We start from the raw sequence: 22,272 nt of genomic DNA, 5'->3' as shown, positions 1-22,272 counted from the left end.
GGTCGATTCTGGGTTGTACTTTGCCGTCTTCCTAGTAAACTAAAAGGAGTTTTACTTTAAAATTCCTGCAGCATTACCACCCAACAATAAAGTCAATGGATCCTTCACTGCTTTGAAGCCTGGCATGTTTTTTTTTTTTTTTTTTTTTTCCCTTTCAATATGAAACTTCTTTTAGGCATTCATTTCCAAAAACAAAGTTCTGTTTCATCTATGATAAAAACTTGTTGAGAAGTTTAACACCACTTTTCAGTAATTTTTAGTTCTTCTTTGAAAGTTTCGGCTCCTTGTTCTGCGCTTGCAGCTTCTCCCTGGATATTAAATCTATCTTACCAGTGCTTACTAGCTTTAAATGGTTCCGCATTTTTTTTTTTTTTTTTTTTTTTTTAAAGGTGAGCTTTCTTCAGATCATCATATAGGCTAATCACTTTTTATTTAATAATATTTAATTTAACGGAATTGTGCATTGGATATTATCTTCAATAATATTATTTAGAAGTCTCTCCATTTCAATTATTATAGCCGGCCTAGTTGCTTGCAGTGGAACAGCTGTCTTTCCCACTGCTAAAATTAATTCTTTATTTTTTATAATTGTCCTTTTTTCAAATTTTCAAATTCAGTTTTAATTTTCAAATTCAGCATTTTTCTTACCTTAGTAGGCTTCGTACCACATCAGCACATTGTTCCCTTTTAATTCTTATCCGCCATTATTAATCTTTGAAAATGTAACTGTGTTGCATTAATTATGATACAATATTCAAGTAAACTCTCCATTACAGATGATGTCTAACACTGTACGGGGTGATGAATATACTTCGGATGAATGTATATAACGCAAATATTACAAGCAATATACCGGATAATTTTTTAAAATATTGATCTCGGAACTATGCAACAAGTCACCATAGTGCAATTAAATCAGCATGGGAAACTTTGCTTACATTTTCAAGCTATTGACTACATCAGATGAAATGTTTTCAAACATTCAATCTGTACGCTGGTAAAAAAGCGTTATAGTGAGTTGTGACAGCGTTACAGTGAGATTAGCATTAGCAATAGTAGAGGCATTTGATGCAAGAAAACAAGCTTATGCAGCATCAGTCAAAAAAATAAATAAATAATTAAATAAATAAAAAATAACCACTTCCACTTCACCCCTCTGTTCGTTTGAAATACCTGTCCAGCTGAGCCTTAAACTTATTTAGGCTATCAACTTCCACGACAAGGGATGGAAGTCTGTTCCACCAACCAACCACCCACTGGCTAAGGCAAATTTCCTCACGTTCATCCTACATCTGTCTTTCCTCAATTTGAATTTATGCCCTCTCAGGTGATTATTCTCAGCAAGAGGAAGAATCCCATCAGCATTGAGCATGCTCAAACCATTCAAGGCTTTATACACCTCTATCAGATCACCTCGCTGGTGCCTAGTCTCCAGACACTGTAATTTGCAAAACTTAAGCCTTTCTTCGTAAGAGCACCCCTTTGTTCCATTCACCAATCTTGTTGCCTTTCTCTGTACTCGTTCCAGCATCCCTACATCCTTCTTGAAATGAGGCCTCCAGACCTGTATACAGTAATCTAGGTGCGGCCTGACCATTGCCTTATACAAGGAAATAATCACCTCCTTATCCCTGCTAGAAAAATTCCTATATATCATCGACAATACACCATGAGCTACTCTTGCAGCCCATCTGCAGTACTCAGAAAACTTCATATCTGCCTGCACAACCACCCCAGGTCCCTTTCATTCTCTACCACTGTCAGTGTAGTACGACAGAGTTGATACGTTGCTCTGGGGTTGCTGTTTCCCATATGTAGTACTTTACATTTGTCAATGTTAAACTTCATTTGCCACCTCTCAGCCCATCTGCTCAACCTTTCCAGATCCTGATGCAGTAGCATAGTGTCAGAAGTGTCCTTGACAACTCTGCCAACCTTCGTATCGTCTGAAAACTTGGACATTAAGTTTGATATACCATCATCAATATCATTTATAAATACAGAAAACAATAATGGACCCAATACTGAACCCTGAGGGACTCCACTAATAACATTAGTCCATGATGAGCAGTGTCAATTGATTACCACTCTCTGTCTTCTCCCCCTCAACCACCCCTTTATCCATAGCAGCAATTTGCCTCCAATGCCACACTGCTCCAATTTGTGCAGCAGTCTTCCATGTGCAACAGCATCAAAAGCCTTTCTAAGATCCAAGTATATAATATCAAAGTTATTCCCTGCATCCAGTTCTTTTGTGACTTCATCATAGTATCCAATCAAATTGGTCAGGCAAGACTTCCCCTTAACAAAACCATGCTGTGTCTGAGCTATAACTGAAGTCTTGTCTAGATGATCCTGCAGTGCTTCTATAACCAGTGGCTCCATTAATTTTCCGGGAACAGAAGTTAAACTAACAGGCCTATAATTACTTGTGTCGCCCTTTGATCCTCCTTTGTGAATTGGGGTCACATTTGCACATCTCCAGTCCATGGGTATTTCCCCTGAGTCCAAGGAAGCTCTCATAATTATGGCTAAGGGTTTGCTTACTTCCTTTGCCGCCTCCTTTAATATAACTGGATAGATCCCATCCACCCCAGGTGCCTTTCTTGTATTTATCTTCAACAATTTCTCCTCCACTTTACTCTCAGTTATTACAAGATTCTCTAGCTTACTGCCAGAGTTGAATACACCTCTGGCATTCCCCTCACTGAATAACTTCTCATGTGTGAATGTCGATGCAAAATATTCATTCAGTTTGTTAGCGACCTGAGCAGGATCATCAACAGTTGACCCATCGATATCAAGTGAACCAATCTGATTCATCCCCTTCCTCCTAGAGTTTACATAAGTAAAGAACTCTTTGCTGTTTTTCTTTGCATCCCTTGCCAAAGATTTCTCGTAATCTGCCTTCGCCTGCCTAACCTCTTTTGTAACTTGGTTACAGATCAACTTGTATCTATCATAGGCTTCTGTGTCACATGTTAATTTGTATGTATCCCATGCATTTTTCTTCTCTGCCATATGTCTCATTAGTTCATCTGACATCCACTTAGGCCTAAACCTTGAACAATATTTCGTAGTTGGTATGTAAAGCCTAGTAGCTTCCAAGATAAGTTCTTTGAATGCTTCCCATTTTGAATTTGCTGTTGGTAACATCATCAGTTGGTCCCACTGTATAGAATTTAAATACTGTCTCAGTCCATCGTAGTCGCCTTTACGAAAGCAATAACCCTTCCCTTTACCATTAATGGTAGTTACCTCTTTGAGTAAATCCCACTTCAGCACACTGTGATCGTTGCCACCTAGTGGTTCATTTACCTGCAGATTCTTAATGCATGAAGAATCACTATTGATAATCAAATCAAGAGTATTACTCCCTGTAGTTGCCTCCCGAACATGCTGATGTAGAAAACAGTCATCCAATAAATCCACAAAAGCCTTTCTAGTGTGTGAGTTACTAGCCCCCAAATTCCAGTCAATATCTAGGAAATTAAAATCCCCCATTATAAGACTCTCTGATTTTCTGGCCCACTCTATTTCCCTGTACAATTTCTTATTATACTCATCAGAGTCATTAGGCCTATAGCACACTCCTACTCTGAATTTTGATCTCCCAATGCTTATGTCACACCAAACTGACTCGACACTGCACTGTCCAGCAATGTCCACTGGCTTCACTTCCTTGGATTTTATGTATTTCTTAACTAATAGCATAACCCCTCCTCCCTTCCTATCCTGTCTATCCCTTCTGTAGACATTGTACTCCCCAAATTCCAGTTCTGCTTTCCTTATATCTGTGTGACACCACGTCTCTGAAATCCCCACAATATCTGCCTTTGATGTTTTGAGCAATACCTCAAATTTATCAAATTTATTTACTAAACTCCTAGCATTGGTGTACACGCAAGTATACATGCACCTGTTCTTTTTCTTAGCTACTCTAACAAAATATAAGTTATAATATAAGAGATATGGGTTATAATATAAGAACAGCATAATAGCAAATCAGCTTAGAGTGAACCGAGTTATAACGAGAGCCTGCTGTACTTGGATTTCAGGAAAGCTTTTGATACTGTTGCACATGGAAGACTACTGTACAAATTGCAGCAGCATGGTATTTAGGACAATTGTTGCTACAAGGGATAAAAGGTTGGTTGAGGATGACAGATAGTGGTAATCATTGGATGTCGCTCTTCGAGGACAAATCTTATTAGTGGAGTTCCCCCCCCCCAGCCAGCATTAGGTGTTGTGTCCACTGTTGTTTTGTATATTTATAAATGAAATTGATGAAGGTATATCAGGCTTGATGTCGAAGTTTGCAGACGAATCAAAGGTTGGCTGGGTTGTTAATGAGAGTAATGGAAGTGTGCTACTGCAATAGCATCTAGAAAATCTGGGCAGATGGGCTGAGAAGTGGTAACTGAAGTTTAATATTGATAAATGCAAAGTACTTCATATGGGTAAAAGTAACCTCAGAGAAACGTACCAACTGTATGGTACTACACTTAGGGTGGTATAAAATGATATCCCTTTGTATAAGGCAACGGTCAGGCCACGCTTTGAGTACTGCATGCAGGTCTGGAAGACTCATTTTATGAAGGATGTAGAGTTGCTTGAGCGTGTACAGAGGAGGGCAACAAGATTGGTGAGGGAAACGTCCTCTTACCAAGAAAGGCTTAAGTTCTGCAAACTGTAGTAGCTGGAGATTAGGCAACTGCGAGGTGATCTGATTGAGGTGTATGAAGTCTTGAATGGGTTGATCATGCTCAATTCTGATGGGACTGTTCTGTTTGCTCGATTACAAAATGAGTGGGCATAAATTCAAAAGACAGTTGTAGAATAGATTTGCAGAAAGTTGCCTTTAGCAGTGTGTAGTTGATTGCTGGAACAAACTTCCACCTGTCGTTGTGGAAGTTGATAGCTTAAATAAATTCAAGGAGGAACTAGACAAATAATCTTTTAGAGTGAATGGATGTGTCAATTTTTTTTTTTTTTTTTTTTTTTGTTGATGCTAAATAAGCTCATATGCTTGCTTTCTTGCATCACATGCCTCTACTTTCCTGCAAACACTACTGGTGTTTTCAAGTGATTTTATATCCAAGAAAATGAAAGTGAAAGTACGGTATACTCGAGCACAATTGCCATGCAACTTCGATAAAACAAAGTGAGTAAGTAAATCCTTAGCCATAATTAGGAGAAAATCCTTGGACTTAGCAGAAGTCCCCATGGACTGCAGATGTGCAAATGTATCCTCAATTCACAAAGGGGGATCAAAAGGTGATCCCCTTTAAAACATTCTGGGTTTTTAGTTTTATGGAACATTAATTATAATCAGTAAAATCTCTATATTCAGAAAAGAAGTTGTGAAGCCAGAAAATTGTATTTAATTAAATAAAACTGCTCAGCACTTACAAGCTTTGAGACATTCATATCACGTAAAACTCGCATCACAATACACGACTCAGTTTCATCTGGACGAGAACGTTTCTGAGCACCCAGTGTTCTCAAAACAGACAGAATATTACGTAGACCAAAATCATAGTGTACCTGAAAACAAAGACACCTTATATAATTGATATTCGCGAATATTTATATACTGCAATACTACTCAAAGTTACAAACTTTAGTAGCAATCTGCTTATTATTAAAAATAACTAAATGTAATAAGTCATAATACGTTAAGAGTAAGAGTTTGATATCTATATAATATTGGTGTGAGGCATCATTTGCTCTGTATCTCATATTGTGCTCTTCCTTCACAATGAGTTGCCATGGTATTGCCTCGAATAAGTAACGCTTCACTAGTGGACAAGACTATTGTTACTTATTCTCAGTGAGTACCATCACCTAGCCAGCACCGTTTGAAATATGGTATGGGATAAAATCTCTGTTATCCTCATACTATCCTTATTAGACTTAGGAAAGCAAAAATGATGTAGGAAGGTGATAGTAGGAGAGGAAGAGATGCCATCAAAGGAAGAAAGGGACAGTTATTCCTTCAACTCACACTACACAAAAGCTCATAAATTCCTCAAATAGGCAATGCTTCCCCAGTAGAGAAGATTGTAGTTACCTATTCTCGAAAACTCTGTGAATATCAGGCTCCCCCCTGGTGACCGTTTCAAGGCTATTGGCCTATCATCGGTGGGTGGGCAGGTAAGGTGGTATTGCAGACATGACAACCCAGTTGTGAAGATAATCACACAATATGAGAGATGCCAAAAGGTTTATATGATAATATTTAAAATAACTAAATGTAACAAGGCATAATACATTAAGAGTAAGAGTTTAATATCTATATAATATTGGTGTAGTATCTTAAGAAACTATGATGGCAGTGTGGGAGGCATCATTTGCTCTGTATCTCATATTGTGCTCTTCCTTCACAATGAGTTGCCATTGGAGGCATTGCAATACCATGGCAACTCGTTGTGAAGGAAGAGCACAATATGAGATACAGAGCAAATGATGCGTTCCACACTACCATCATTATTTCTTAAGAGTTATCTATGGTGTATGTACACCGATATTATATAGCTTATTATTAAAATATTGCTTGAAGATAACAGAAGGATAGCTTAATATAGAATTTGGCAGATTTTTATTATCAATGTTAACATTAAATTGCATAAAATGAATAAATGATAATATTCAGATATATTAATAACCCAGCCAAAATCTTCTTCAAAGAGATTTAGCAGTTTAACCAATATTTTGACAACATCTAACTCCCTTCAGCAGGACATATATATACCTGTATTTTTCATATGTGAGCTCTGGGTAGTATGTACATAGCTCTACATTTTGAAAGTCACTTCAAACAATATATACTCCTTTTATATATACATATTCTTGAAATTTTTCTATTACATGCTGATCTCTTATTTGAGTTTCCGACTACTTGTTGATATTATTTATAGTAGCATAATGGTAATAACACAGGTAACCTCAATTGACCAATTTGAGCTTATAAAAGAAAAAAACTAAAGAATTTCTGTGGCAATTAGGTTATACATAAATAGATGTAGAGGATTTAGGTGCATCAAATAATGATTTGTTTTACTTTGAATTCTTTTACAAATTTTTTTATACTTTATTTTTATATTTTTTTAAAATTTGAATTTTGACAATAATTTTACCCTAGTACTGGACAATAAATTCTAAATAACAATTAAATTATATTAATATTTTAAAGCACTAATTTACAAATTTTAATTTTTAGAAAATTTCAATTTTTCAAATTTCCTTTAAGAAGAATTATAACTTTTATAATATCTGCTGCCATATCTAATCTGTGTTTCAACTAATTTTAGATATAGTTTATAGCAGATAGCAGCACAAAAATAGCAATCAGAGTGAACCTCAGATTGTTAATCAGAATTTGCCTTAGTTACCAATTTCGGCATACAAAAGCCAAAATTGAAGAATTTCTATGGAATTCAAATCCAGAATTTGACAAAACTGAATTAAGTAATATACAAATAGATGTAGAAGATTATTGCATAAAAAAAAAAGAAGTAATACCAAGTTTTATTTTTTTTTAATTTTACGAGTTTTCTTTAAAATTGTGATTTGACATGTGGCAATAAATTTACTTTAGTATTGGAAAGCAAAGTCAATCAAGTATTTTAAGGATTTACGTACAAACATTCATTTTTATAAAATTTCAAAATTGTATAAAAAAACTTGTTCTGCAGAGTCCACTGTTATGAAAATTCACTGCAAGAGATCCACCCATATGTGACAAACTCATATGTGACTTTAAAGTTTAATAAAGGACTTGTGCACTTTCTTTTTTACTGCAGAATAGGCATGACATTCACAATTTACTTTGAAGAAATCCTTAATCATCCCCCCTCACCTAATGAGAGATGAAGTACAAATGCTCAGAAAACTTGAAAAAAAGAATCAGTGATCACCTTCAGCACAAAAAAGAGGAAGCCTAATTCAATGTGATACAGCATTCAATATCAAAAAGCCATGCCTTTCAAACCTCTACTCGTAAGGTCTTAAATGTCATCCACCAACAAAAATGAAGACTTCCTAGAAGTTTTCCTCTATAGAAAGACTATGAAAAAAAGTTAAAACAAATATAGGTAGAAAAACCATCCTTAAATTCTTAGATAACTCTTTTCACTGAAGTGACAACTAGAACTGATAACAGATATTGAACTTACAGCCAATCGAATAACCTACAAAATAGCCACAGCCCTCAAACCTCCAATACGGTTACATTTCTAGACATTAGCAGAAGCCAAGTTTGCCGTTCAGCCAGAGACAACAACAGTTCACAAGAGCAACTTCCCAACCCCCTATCAGCATGGTTGCTAACAAATGGAAACCTTAAGCACAATCAAGAATGCACAAACTGATCATCTCTCTCTCTCTCTCTCTCTCTCTCTCTCTCTCTCTCTCTCACTCTAATAAGAATGAAAACCCAAAAGTTTCTGGATTGGTCTTTGGAGCACTCTATAAGTAGTATACAAGGAGTTTTTGAAAACTTCATGAAAGGGTAGTGCTACAGCATTAAAAATTTCTGTACTTTTTAAATTACAGATGCTGAAATCAACAAATTTGAGTAAATGAGGAAAAACAAACAAAATCAGTCACCACTCAGACATTCAATACTTCAAAAAAGGGACTAACACCAAAGACAATTCACAAGGATATGGTAATAACATTGGGGAGGATATACCTTTCTATTCTATGGTTAAGAAGTGGGCAGCAGAATTTAAATGGGGGGGGGGAAGAGAGAGAGAGAGAGAGAGAGGAAAATGATCCACACTGTGGAAGACCAGAAATATCTATCACTCCAGAAGTTTCTGACAAGTGTGCATGATCAGGTGCGATGACTCAATGATCAATGAATGACAATTCAGTACATTGCCAGTACTTGCATCTCATCTGAATGTATGTACCACATAATGACAGAGGCTCTCACTATGAAAAAAGGTGTCACAATGATGGGTGCCCAAGTTGTTGACAGCAGACCAAAAATGCACAAGAGTTGTCAAGTTAAGTGTACATTTGCATCATTTTCAAGTAGATCCAGCAAATACTTGTAACATTTGTAATCATGGATGAGACAGAGTCAATCACTTTCAGTCACAGAAAACAAATAAGTCCAAGCAGTTGGAACACAGCAATTCTTATCTTCCAAAGAAAACCAAGTCAATTCCTTCTGCTGGCAAGGTGATAGTATCAGTTTTTTGGGATGCTAATGGAATATTGCAGGAGAAGCAAGACAGCCACAGAGGATATTACACAAAGCTTGCAAAGCGTTTCTGTGAAACATCAAAGATAAACACAGAGGAAAACTCAGCAAAGGAGTGTTGTTCCACCAGGACACTGCACCTACCCACAAGTCTATCGCTGCCATGGATGCACTGTGAACATTGCTTTGAAATCTTGTACTATCTCCCCCTTATTCGTCAGATCTAGAACCATTGGACCTATTTCCAAATTTAAAAAACAATACCTTGCTGGCATCCATTTTCCCACTGACAGTGATATCACTCCTGCAGTGGATGCATTCTTGGAGGCCCAAGAGAAAGCTTTCTTTGCATTTCAGCATTGGTGGCAAAAATGTATTCAAATAAACCTTTCATAACTCAGGCCACGAACTTTTCAAATGTCTCTTCAAGAGTGCCAGTAGATAGATATCACTAAAATAATTCATTGTGAGTTAGTGTGGTGAGTTTAATGCCAATAATACATTGTACTTTTGTGCAATTGGTGTTTAAATGTGTTTCTGTTCTGTGTATATCTCAAAATTTATGTAGCCTAGTAAGATGACAGTCATTAAGGAACAGCATCGAATTTGCATCAATTTTTTTATACACTTAGGAAAATAGCTTCAGAGACATATGAAATGCATTACAAGCATCTGGTAATGATACTATGGGCAGAACATAAACATTTCAATGGTATTCGTGTTTTCAAGGCAGCCAAAACTTCAGTGAGGATTTTGAGTGCTGAGGTCATTCATCATTAAGCCAGACTGATGAAAATGTGGAAAGGTACATCACGTCATCTTGTTTGTTGTTGTTTTGGTTTTTAGGAGCATTAGCAACTAAGGCCATATTGCTCCGTGAATATGCGGTGGTCATTCCCTGACCTTTCCGCATCCTCCGTATTTGGTGGTGACAGGCTCGAACCCTGGTCTAATCAAGAAGCGTGTGCTACGCACTGCTGCTCCTTCCCACCTGGCTACGGAGGCGCAAGTCATCATGACGGCAACAGTGTAGGATTAACAATATTTGTAGCATTGAATATCATACGTGCTGATGCAGTTTAACTGAAAATTTAAGCATGAGAGACATTGCTGCAAAATTTCTGCCTCATTTGCTTACTGATGAAGAGAAACATAACTGGCTTTCTGTATGCAGGAACCTTTAAGCATAGGTTGAAAGGAAAGTAACTTCCTTTCCAAGGTCATAACAGGAGATAAAGGATTATCTATAAACAAAGCAGTAATCTTCCCAATGCAAAAGTCCATTATCTCCACTTACAAAAAAAGTCAAAACAAAAATCAAATGTCAAGAGAATTCTGAATTTTTTTTGACAATGAGGGAACTGTTTATTAGAGGTTACATCTACAAGACCAAACTATAAATAACCAATTCAACATCAGGATTGGTGTTAAAAGAAGTATGTAAGAAGAAAATTCCGAGACAACTGTTACACTCAAGATTGGCATTATAACAATGTACCAGCCCAGGTTTTATACAAGAACAAAATGGCAATGGTTCCATACCTCCCTATTCTCCCAACCGTGTTGCCTAAAATGAAAATCTAAATAGAGGAATGAAGATTCAAGTTGAATAGGCAAAATTGTTCTGTGAAGATTATGAAGGAAAGGGATGAATCAGATTGGTCCATTGGATATTGACGGTTCAACTGTTGATGATCCTGCTCAGGTAGCTAACAAACTAAATGAGTATTTTGCGTCTACATTCACACATGAGGAGTTATTCAGCGAGGGGAATGACAGAGGTGAATTAAACTCTGGCAGTGAGCTAGATTACTTTGTAATAACTGAAGGAGGCAACAAAGGAAATAAACAAACATTTAGCCATAATTATGAGAGCTTCCTTAGACTCAGGGAAGGTACCCATGGACTGGAGATGTGAATTTGTGACCCCAATTCACAAAGGAGGATCAAAGGTGACACAAGAAATTATAGCCCTGTCAGTTTAACTTCTGTTCCAGGGAAATTAATGGAGGCACTGGTTAAAGAAGCACTGCAGGATCATCTCGACAAGACTTCAGTAATAGCTCAGATACAGCATGGTTTTGTTAAGGGAAAGTCTTGCCTGACCAGTCTGATTGGATACTATGATGCAGTCACAAAAGAACTGGATGCAGGGAATAACTTTGATATTATATATTTAGACCTTAGAAAGGCTTTTGATACTGTTGCACATGGAAAACTGCTGCACAAATTGGAGCAGTGTGGCATTGGAGGCAAATTGCTGCTATGGATAAAGGGATAGTTGAGGGGGAGAAGACAGAGTGATAATTAATGGACACTGCTCATCATGTAATAATGTTATTAGTGGAATCCCTCAGGATTTGTAAATGATATTGATGATGGTATATCAAGCTTAATATACAAGTTTGCAGACAATACAAAGGTTGGCAGGATAGTTAAGGACACTAATGATGCTATGCTGCTGCAACAGGATCTGGAAAGGTTGAGCAGATGGGCTGAGAGGTGGCAAATGAAGTTTAACATAGAGAAAGGTAAAGTACTACATATGGGAAGCAGTATCCCCAGAGTAATGTATCAACTGTGTGGTACTACACTGACAGTGGTAGAGAATGAAAAGAACCTGGGAGTAATTGTGCAGGCAGATATGAAGATTTCTGACAGTGCAGACGGTCTGCAAGAGTAGCTCATGGTGTCTTGTCAATGATACATAGGAATTTTTCTAGCAAGGATAGAGAAGTGATTATTCCCTTGTATAAGGCAATGGTCAGGCCATGCCTTGAGTACTGTATACAGGTCTGGAGGCCTCATTTCAAGAAGGATGTAGAGCTGCTGGAACGAGTACAGAGAAGGGCAACAAGATTAGTGAATGGAACAAAGGGGTGCTCTTACGAAGAAAGGCTTAAGTTTTGCAAATTACAGTGTCTGGAGACTAGGCACCAGCGAGGTGATCTGATAGAGGTGTATAAAGCCTTAAATAGTTTGAGCATGCTCAATGCTGATGGGATTCTTCCTCTTGCTCAGAATAATCACCTGAGAGGGCATAAATTCAAATTGAAGAATGACAGTTATAGGATAGATGTGCGGAAGTTTGCCTTTAGCCAGCATTGGTGGAACAGACTTTCATCTTTTGTTGTGTAAGTTGATAACCTAAACAAATTTAAGGCTCAGCTGGAGAGGTATTTGAAAAGAACAGAAGGGTGCGATTTTTTTTTTTTTCTTTTTGGCTGATGGCGCATAAGATGTAGCCCAGTGGTCAGGAGCGAGGGTGCATAGCACGCGTTCCTTGAGTGGACCGGGGTTCAAGCCCGTGACTACTAAATACGATAAATATTTGTATTGATGATTTATTGTAAACTCTACTGACTTGGTTGTTGTGCCGGAGTATAAACAGAAAATTTATTAATTAATTTATTTATAAGCTTGCTTTCTGACATCATATGCCCCTGCTAATGCTAACTGCTGGACATTATACACCTCAATCAAATCACTTTGTAGGTGCCTAATATCCAGACATGCTGATTTGCAAAACTTAAACATTTCTTCGTAACAGAAACCCTTTGTTCCATTGTTGCCCTTCTCTCCTTCTTAAAATAATTCTTAAAATGAGGCCTGCAGACCTATATACAGTACTCAATGTGTGGCCTGAACATTGCCTCATACAAGGGGATAATCACCTCCTTATCCCTGCTAGAAACATTCCTGTATATCATTGACAAGACACAGTCTACTCTTGCAGACTGTCCGCACTGCTAAGAAAACTTCATATCTGGCTGATCAATTACCCCAAGTCCATTTCATTCTCTGCCACTATAAGAGTAGTAGCAAACATTTGATACATTACTCTGGGTTACTGCTTCCCAGCGAATGATGAAGTATTTACAGTATTTACATTTGTTAATGTTAATTTCAGTTCAACTCTGAGCCGATCTACTCAACTTTTCTAGATCCTGATCCACCAGCATACTGACATTAGTGTCATTAACAACCCTGCTGACCTTTGTATAATCTGCAAACTTGGATTTCAGCCTGATATACTATCATCAATATCATTAATAAATATAGAAAACAACAATGAATGCAACACTGAAGCTTGGGGGACTCCACTAATAACATTAGTCCACGATGAGCAGTGTCCATCGATTACCGGTCTCTGTCTCCCATACAACCATCCTTTTATCCATAGCAGCAATTTGTCTCCAATGCCACACTGCACCAATTTGTGCAGCAGTGTTCCATGTGCAACAGCATCAAAAGCCTTTCTAACATCGATATATATGATATCAAAATTATTCTTTGCATCCGGTTCCTTTGTGACCACATCATAGTATCCAAACGGCCTCCGTAGCCGAGTGGGCAGGAGTGGGAGTGCAGTAGCACACGCTCTTTGAGTAGACCGGGGTTCAAGCCCCTGACTGCTGAATACGGTCGATCTGCCAACCCGCACTGGACCAGCGTGGCAGATTATGGTTCATTTCCCTCAGCATGAATTGTTGAGGAGGCTTCCATCCTGCAGTGGGTTGATAATGGCTGCGCTTTACTTTTTTTACATAGTATCCAATCAAAGGGGTCAGAAAAGATTTCCCCTTAACAGACTCATGCTGTGTCCGAGCTATAACTGAAGTCTTGTCTAGATGATCCTGCAGTGCTTCTTTAACCAATGACTCCATTAATTTCCCTGGAACAGAAGTTAAACTAACAGGTCTATAATTATTCAGGTCACCTTTGATCCTAACTTTGTGAATTGGAGTCACATTTGCACATCTCCAGTCCATGGGTACCTCCTGACTCCAAGGATGCTCTCATAATTATGGCTAAGGGTTTGCTTAGTTCCTTTTCCGCCTCCTTTAATATAACTGGATAGATCCCATCTACCCCAGGTGCCTTTCTTATGTTTATCTTCAACAATTTCTCCTCCACTTTCCTCTCAGTAATTACAAAATCATCTAGCTCACTGCCAGATTTTAATTCACCTCTGTCATTCCCCTCCCTGAATAACTCTTCCTCCTGTGTGAATGTAGAGGCAAATTACACTTTTAGTTTGTTAGCTACCTGAGCAAGATCATTAATAGTTGAACCACTGATATCAAGTTGACCAATCTGATTCATTCCCTTCCTCCTAGAGTTTACATAAGTAAAGAACACTTTGCTCTTTTTCTTTTCTTTGCATCCTTTGCCAAAGATTTCTCGAAATCTGCCTTTGCCTGCTTAAATTCCTTTGTGACTAGGTTACAGACCAGCTTATATCTATCGCAGGTTTCCGTGTCACCTGTTAATTTATATGTATCCCATGCATTTTTATTCTGTGCTACATGTCTCATTAGTTCATCTGACATCCATTTAGGCCTAAACCTTGAACAATATTTTTTATTTGGTATGAAAAGCCTAGTAGCTTCCAAGATTAATTCTTTGAATGCTTCCCATTTTGAACTTGCTGTTGGTAACATCATCAGTTGGTCCCACCGTATAGAATTTAAATACTGTCTCAGGCCACCATAGTCACCTTTATGAAAGCAAAAACCCTTCCCTTTACCCTGGATGGTAGTTACCTCGTTGAGTAAATCCCACATCAGCAAATTGTGATCACTGCCACCTAGTGATTCCTTTATCTGCAGATCCTTAATGCATGAAGAATCACTACTGACAATCAGAGGGAGTAATACTCTGGAGTATTACTCCCTCTCTTTGCCTCCCGAACATGCTGCAATAGAAATAATCATCCAATAAATCCACAAAACCTTGCTAGTGTGTGAGTGACCAAACCACAAATTCCAGTCAATATCTGAGAAATCAAAATCCCCCATTATGAGACACTCTGATTTACAGGCTCACTCTATTTCTCTGTTCAGCCTTTTATTATACTCTTCAGAGTCATTTGGCCTATAGCCCACTCCTACTCTCAATTTTGCTTTCCCAGTGCTTATGTCACACCAAACTGACTCGATACTGCACTGTCCAGCCATGTCGACTTGCTGTATTCCCTTGGGTTTTTTGTGTTTCTTAACTAATGGCGTAATCTCTCCTCCCCTTCCAGCTTGTCCATTCTTTCTGTACACATTGTACTCCCCAAAATTCCAATTCTGCAATCCTTATCTCTGTGTGACACCCCGTCTCTGATATTCCAATATCTGCCTTTGATGTTTTGACCAACACCATAAATTCTTCAAATTTATTTACCAAACTTCTAGCATTGGTGTACATGCAAGTATATATATGCACCTGTTCCTATTCTTAGCTACCCTAACACAAAACGTTTTGTGGATTTATTCAATAAATCCACAAAATTATTGTGTATCCTTCCTATACACACACATACTAACATCACGTCTCTGATATCTCAAGAATATCTGCCTTTGATGTTTTGACCAACACCTCAAATTCATCAAATTTATTTAGCAAACTCCTAGCATTGGTGTAAAACACAAGTATACATTCACCTATTGCTATTCTTAGCTACCCTAACCCAGCCCACGTGTTTACTTGTACCGTAATGACTCCCAGCAGTCTCTGAAATTCCCTGTATCTTGTTTTCCAGGTTACTGCTGATTCCATTAGAGGCAATGCAAGAATCACTTTCACCTCCACTAGCAGCTACTGCTAATCTAGTGGTCCAAGTATCCCCCAAAGCTAGAGTTTTTTGACCCACCTAACACTGCTTCGATAGCACCAGCAAATATTCTTGCACCCTTTATATATTTTTAAGTTTATCACATCCCTGTGGAAGCAGTGTCTCCTTTTAATAAGCACAGACCAGACAGAAAAATTCTACCACTTTTGCCTTGCATAATTTCTCCAGGGCCAAATTTATTGACAAGGCTCTCATCATATACACCCTCCAATCGTGTCTGGGCAGAATTGCAGACACTTTCAAATTCAACCCTAGCTCTCAGCGTTTTTTCAACATTGACCTGTACTTGTTAAATAATTCTGCTGGTCTCCCACTCTTAATATCATTAGTGCCAATGTGTACAACATAACACCTTTTGTGCCCTTAAAAGATGATATCTTCTCTACAACTTCGTTAACCTTTGCCCCTGGCAGACATACACTGGTCCTGTTATTCCACCTATCCTTTCTGCACAATATATTCTCCATTTAACGCCGGGGGCTCATATCTAGTGAGTATGGGCTTGGCACACCCAGGGTCCTGAGCTGGATATCATCATTCTTCTCTTTCTTGGTGATGCCTTTCTATTTCTGACTCTTTTCTCTTTCGGGGTAATTCAGAAATTTTTTATTTTTTTTGGCTGGTGCAGCATAAGCCTCAGGCTTCCTTGCACCATATGGCTAATAATAATAATAATTTCCCTAACAACATAGTCACTGACAACAACTAGTTCCTTTGGGTCCTTGCAATTTGCTTTGGGGGTTACTGCTGTGTTGTGTGATGTTCAAGTACAAACTCCGGCACTGATGTGGGCAGCTGAGAGCTTGATGGGCCCCTAAATTTAAGTCCTTCAAGGGCATCCATCCTGTCCTTCAAGCTCTCATATAGGCCCATAACAATGCTGAGTTGGTGCCTGATTTCCTCACACTCCTTACATTGTGCACAAAGACATTCCCCTTGGCAATATCATGTCTCGTTCCTGATTACCCAACAAACATTAAACAAGCAGTACGTTTCAAAATGCTGTGATTCAGAGGACAAGTGCACTCCTCAGTTCTCCCCCTGAGCCACAGCTCCCATTAGCTTGAACCATTTATATCCCAAAACGTATATCCCAATGCAGTTATAACACTATACAGGGTGATTCACTACTAGTGTGACAAACATACAGGAGGTGTAGGGGGCACAAAGACGAATCGGAATCACATAGCATTGCAGGGTCCGAAATGCCTGTCATGCGGTAGAGGACGTTGAATGGGAGGTCGCGTGAACAGCGATCCCACTGGAAGTCAGCATTTGTGAACCATTTCTGTTGAAGAATCCAAGTAGCAAAAGTCCTCTGGAGTGGATAATCTGCAGGCTCCAATGATTGGACGCGTTGCAGATGGTATGAACTCATTTGGTTTGTTGACAGTACCCTCTATACAGTGGATTGGGAAATATCCAATCATTGGCCTATCACTCGAGTACTCGTACTCGGATTGCCTTCTGCAAGATGTAGGACATTCTCCTCATTGTCTGGCGTCCTCGTCGTTTGCTCTCGATTCATGGTACCTCTCATGAAACAGCCAGTCTCACTTTCTGTGCACACGTGCAAAAATCGTATAATGAGGAGCACGCCTGTGCGGGAAACATTCCTGGTATAAGCGCAGAGCGGCATGCCCATTACAGTCCACAGCTCCATACGCGAGGTGCATGTCGGCCAGTTCAACGTTTGAATACTCGTCCATCCTACTACCTCGGGAACCGGTTCGCAAATGCTGACTTCCAGCAGGATCGCTGTTCACGCGACCTCCCGTTTAATGTCCTCTACTGCATGACGAAGGCATTTCGGACCCTGCAATGCTATGTGATTCCGATTCGTCTTTGTGCCCCCCTACACCTCCTGCAAGTTTGTCACACTGGTAGTGAATCACCCTGTATATATATATATAGGGTTGCTAAAATTAAAGTATCCATATGTAGAGGGCTCTGGAGAGAGTTATAAGCCTCATACGGAAGAGAAATTTGGACAACAGGTACAATAAATAATGCACTCGCCATTTATTGAAAAAAAAATATTAGTTACAAAATTTGTCACTGTATGGCGCTGCAGCAATACAAGTCACTTGAACAGGGCTACAACTGTTCAATGTGTCCTCAATTTTGGTCAACAACAGAACATTTGACGAACAGCATTTTCTACAGCAGAACATAACATGTCAACTGGAATAGCCAGCACATGATGTCTAATGCTGTCCTTCAGATCTGCCAGAGTTTGACATCCTTCCCAATAAGGTGCCTCCATAGGCAGATGGGCAGGAGCAGCAGTGCATTGCACACGCTTCTTGATTAGACCGGGGTTCGAGCCTGTGACCACCAAATACGGAGGATGCGCAAAGGTCAGGGGAATGACCACCGCATATCCCTGGAGCAATATGGCCTTAGTTGCTAATGCTATAAAAAAAACCAAATAACAATAACCTTCCCGATACACCTGGTTCTTCAAAAAACCCCACAACCAGAAGTCGCATGGGGTGAGGTCCAGTGATCGGGGTGGCCAAGATGTCTGGAAACAACAGCTGATGACCTGTTTGTCTGTAGAGTATTGCCTTAGCAATCTTTGGACACAACGGTGGATGTGGTACGGCACACCATCTTACATGAATATGGTATCCTGAAAACATCCATATTGTTGCAGCTCTCGTATTGTGAAATTTGCCAACATTCCACCATTCCATAATATCTCTGTCCAGTGACGGAACAGGTGCGGAGTCCAGTCGGTGTTACCTGTTCAAAAAAATATGGCCCAATCATGAATGTGGCCATTCATATTCCGGGTCCAAATTTCATTGAAGTATAAAAAAAATCCATTGCTTGCAGCTTCATCGACTTCCAGACTGTTAATAAACTTGGGTATAACTTCTCTGTGTAAGGCCCAAACCACTGCACCTAGTATAATGGAGATGACCACCCAGATGTGCACCAATGTAAGTAGGGTTGAGGAATGGTGTCCACATCACAGCAATAGCAGCCCTCTGTATATTCATTGTCTGGACCAACTCCATCTCTTAGCTTATAGGAGGCTTTAAAGGGTGAAAACAATATTTGGCCTTCTATGTAGGAAGAGAAAGGTCATTCAAGATTATGATGGGCATCATGACAAGATCCAATATCCCTTTCATATTGAGGGCAGATGCAGACACTCAAATGCCATTCACTGGCTGGCTGTAGGTAGTCTCCTCCACTGAACTTACTGGTAACTATCTAGAGACATCAGCAAGTGTATAATCTTGCTGACTCTACTCTGCCAGCCAGCTCCACTTCATGGAATCTGTGTAGTGTGTATGCAGGGACATAGTGGAGACAACATTATGTCAAATACCTTAGTATACATATAGATTCTTGCTGATGTGTGTATGCCAAAAAATTCATTAATTCATACATATTCCGCACACTCTGCTTTTAATTTATTTATTAAAGGCATCACAAAAAGATTTAAACCTCCCAAAGGCTTCTACATTCATTTCAAAAATATATGTGGTCTCTTTTTTAAAATAAATTTCCATTTTTATCTACAATCTGCCAAGTCTCCACTCAATTATCGGTTGCTAGAACCATTACTTATCTCGGTTGTCCTGTATTCGCTGTATCACTCCTCTGCATTTAAAAGCAAGCATTTTACGTATGTTCACTTTCATATTCTTTGTCAGATGTCTCATTCTAATCTCCTGTAACTCAAAATATCTCTGATCCTTTCTGTCAAAATCATCTCTCAACTTCATCATTCTCCTAGCTCCATTAATCACATGGTACTCTGACTTACTTTCATTCAAACTTATTTTCTTCAATCTAACTTTCCAAACAGTGAGGCAATTTTGTTTGGTGATTTCAGTGTTCACAACTCTAGTTGGGTTCAGTTTATAGTTATGCAGACTAGCTGGTTGAGAGGCTAAGGTTTTGCAATTACTAATGATTTCATACAGCATGCTCTTACAATAATACCAGATAATCTAACCACACATACAACACTCTCAATCATTTTCACCAACAATCCTTCAAAGTACATAGTCAATGTCAGTGGTGCTCCAGACACTTTGGATCACAACTTGGTGATGGTCTCTCTCTCTCTCTCTCTCTCTGTCTGTTCTCAACTTATTGTTTTTCATTAGGGAATCTGAAATACGGGATGACCTGCATGATTTCTATTTTTTTCCTTAGATGGATTACTGTTTTAAATCTTCTGATTCTAATGTCTGCTCAGATCATGTCAGTGAGATTATTCTTGTAGGGATGAAATCCTATATTCCCCACTCATCCTTAAAACCTCACCTTTACCTAAACCTTAGATTTCCAATAATTGTACTGAGGCTGTTCAAGATAAGAATTTCACATATTGCTACATCCTTTTACTTAGCTAAAGATCACAACAACTGTAAAACACTAATTAATCAATCCAAACTTCATTTTGAACAAACTAAGCATAGAAAACTTGCTTCTTGCACGAAATGCCAAACATACTGGATTCTGGGCTCTTGCCAAACTATTGGGTACAAATATGTTCATCTATACTTCCACCTCGGTTAAAACCTGATGGTTCTATTACATCCTCAGTTAAAGATAAAGCCAATTTACTAGCATCCTACATTTCTTCTAACGCTTTTAATGATGATCTTGATAAACTTATTGCTACAACACCCAGTAAAATCCATTCAATGCATCCTATAGTATTCCAAGAGAATGATATTAGAAGAATTCTGAAAAAACTAGTCAAGAAAGCTCCAGGTATTGATGGAAATGCTCCACTTATACTTGCTCTTAATACTATGTTTAATACTATTTTCTGTGTCTCCTTTTTACTCTATCTTATTCCACTGGCATTCTTTGTTCTGCTAGGAAATTTGCTCATATCCAGCTGGTACCCAATAAATGGTGATAGACGTCTCCAATACAGTTATCACCTTATTGCACCTACCGCTATTCTTTCCAAAGTAATAGTCTCTCTGACATGAGAGAGACAGACTGCTCTCTCATGTCTCAGCCTGTAGCACTCAGGGTAGTAAAGAATGAAAGAAACCTGGGGCAGTCAGATATGAAGTTTTCTGAGCAGTGCAGACAGGATGCCAGAGTAGGTCATGGGGTCTTTTCAATGATATTCAGGAATTTTTCAAGCAGGGATAAGGAGGTGATTATCCCCTTGTATAAGGCAATGTCAGGCTACACCTTGAGTACTGCATACAGGTCTGGAAGCCTCATTTTAGGAAGGATGTAGAGTTGCTAGAATGAGTACAGAGAAAGGCAACAAGACAGGTGAAGGTAACAAAGGGGTGCTCTTATGAAGAAAGGCTTAAGTTCTGCAAATTGCAGCTTCTGGAAACTAGGCACCTGCGAGGTGATCTGATTGAGGTGTATAAGGCCTTGAATGGATTGAGCAGGCTCAATGCTGATGGGATTCTTCCTCTTGCTCAGATTCAAATTGAAGAAAGACAGTTGTAGAATAGATGTGTGGAAGTTTGCCAGAACAAACATCCATCTGTTGCGAAAGTTGATAGCTTAAATAAATTCAAGGCAGAACTAGACAAACATATGGAATGAATAGATCAATGAAATGGGAAGGGTCCTTTTTTTTTTCTTTTTTTTTTTGCTGATGCTGCATAAGCTTGCTTTCTTGTATAATGTGCCTCTACTAATGCTAATGAGCTATATGAAATTAACTGGAAGATCTGAATAATATAAGTAGAGAACATGTCAGTAGCCTGCTCCTTGGTAGTTTGTGGCCCTTCTTTGTGCCAAATTTCTCTGTGAATTCACTTTTATTCCTATATTCAAGATATATTTTCAGTAAAAATACGGGAACAAGGAGCACAGAATTTAGAAACTTGGGCAGAATGTAGCTGCCATATGAAAAATTAATCAGCATGTGACTCGTTCTTTAATATAACATTATTGGAGTGGTTTTATTAGTAACACTTGGAAATTTTGATGTGCCTGAGTTTCTCAATTGTGAGCTTCTCATTTTGAAGTGTAGACCAACAGTTGAATTGGATAAAAGAATATATAGAAATAAAATATATAATTTATAAATTAATAAATAATTAGTTAATCATATAGATAAAATGGCAGAAACTAAGCACTGCTGACTGAGCAAGCTATCAACACATCTCATATTTTGCCATTTAATTTGACAATTCATAGGTACCCAAAATTGTTGATTTGTTGTTCTACCTGTGTTATATTAATATTCCATAAGATTTTGCTGCACCATCCATTAAAAAAAAAAAAAACCTAATAAGTTATTTCAAGTTTTTCCCCAAGTCATTTGGTGTTGAAGCAATCAATTCTAATGATTAACAACTTTCCTAAAATCTCCTTTAAGTGAGTTTCAGAAAATGCAAGAAATTATAAGAAATTCTGAGACCAAATTTCCCAATAAATATTTGGAAATTTCAAATTATTTTATGAATAAATGTGTTCA

The 22,272-nt window shown here is 38.4% G+C and overlaps 1 protein-coding gene across 1 annotated transcript in view; it reads right to left on the bottom strand.

Annotated features, from left to right (window-relative positions):
• Positions 1-22,272, bottom strand: part of LOC150085960 (dynein axonemal heavy chain 8-like) — a 1,559,705-nt gene that overhangs the window by 812,671 nt on the left and 724,762 nt on the right. The window contains exon 44 of the mRNA XM_090374756.1: positions 5,413-5,547. Coding sequence (XP_090230882.1) covers positions 5,413-5,547 — 135 coding nt within the window. The remainder of the gene's footprint in view (positions 1-5,412; positions 5,548-22,272) is intronic.

The sequence above is a fragment of the Mastigoproctus giganteus genome, chromosome 5 (genome assembly GCF_048544385.1).
Source record: "Mastigoproctus giganteus isolate SK-2022 chromosome 5, ASM4854438v1, whole genome shotgun sequence".
NCBI lineage: Eukaryota > Metazoa > Arthropoda > Arachnida > Uropygi > Thelyphonidae > Mastigoproctus > Mastigoproctus giganteus.
The sequence above is the reverse complement of the archived record's forward strand: the minus strand, read 5'-3'. Positions and strand labels throughout refer to the sequence as shown.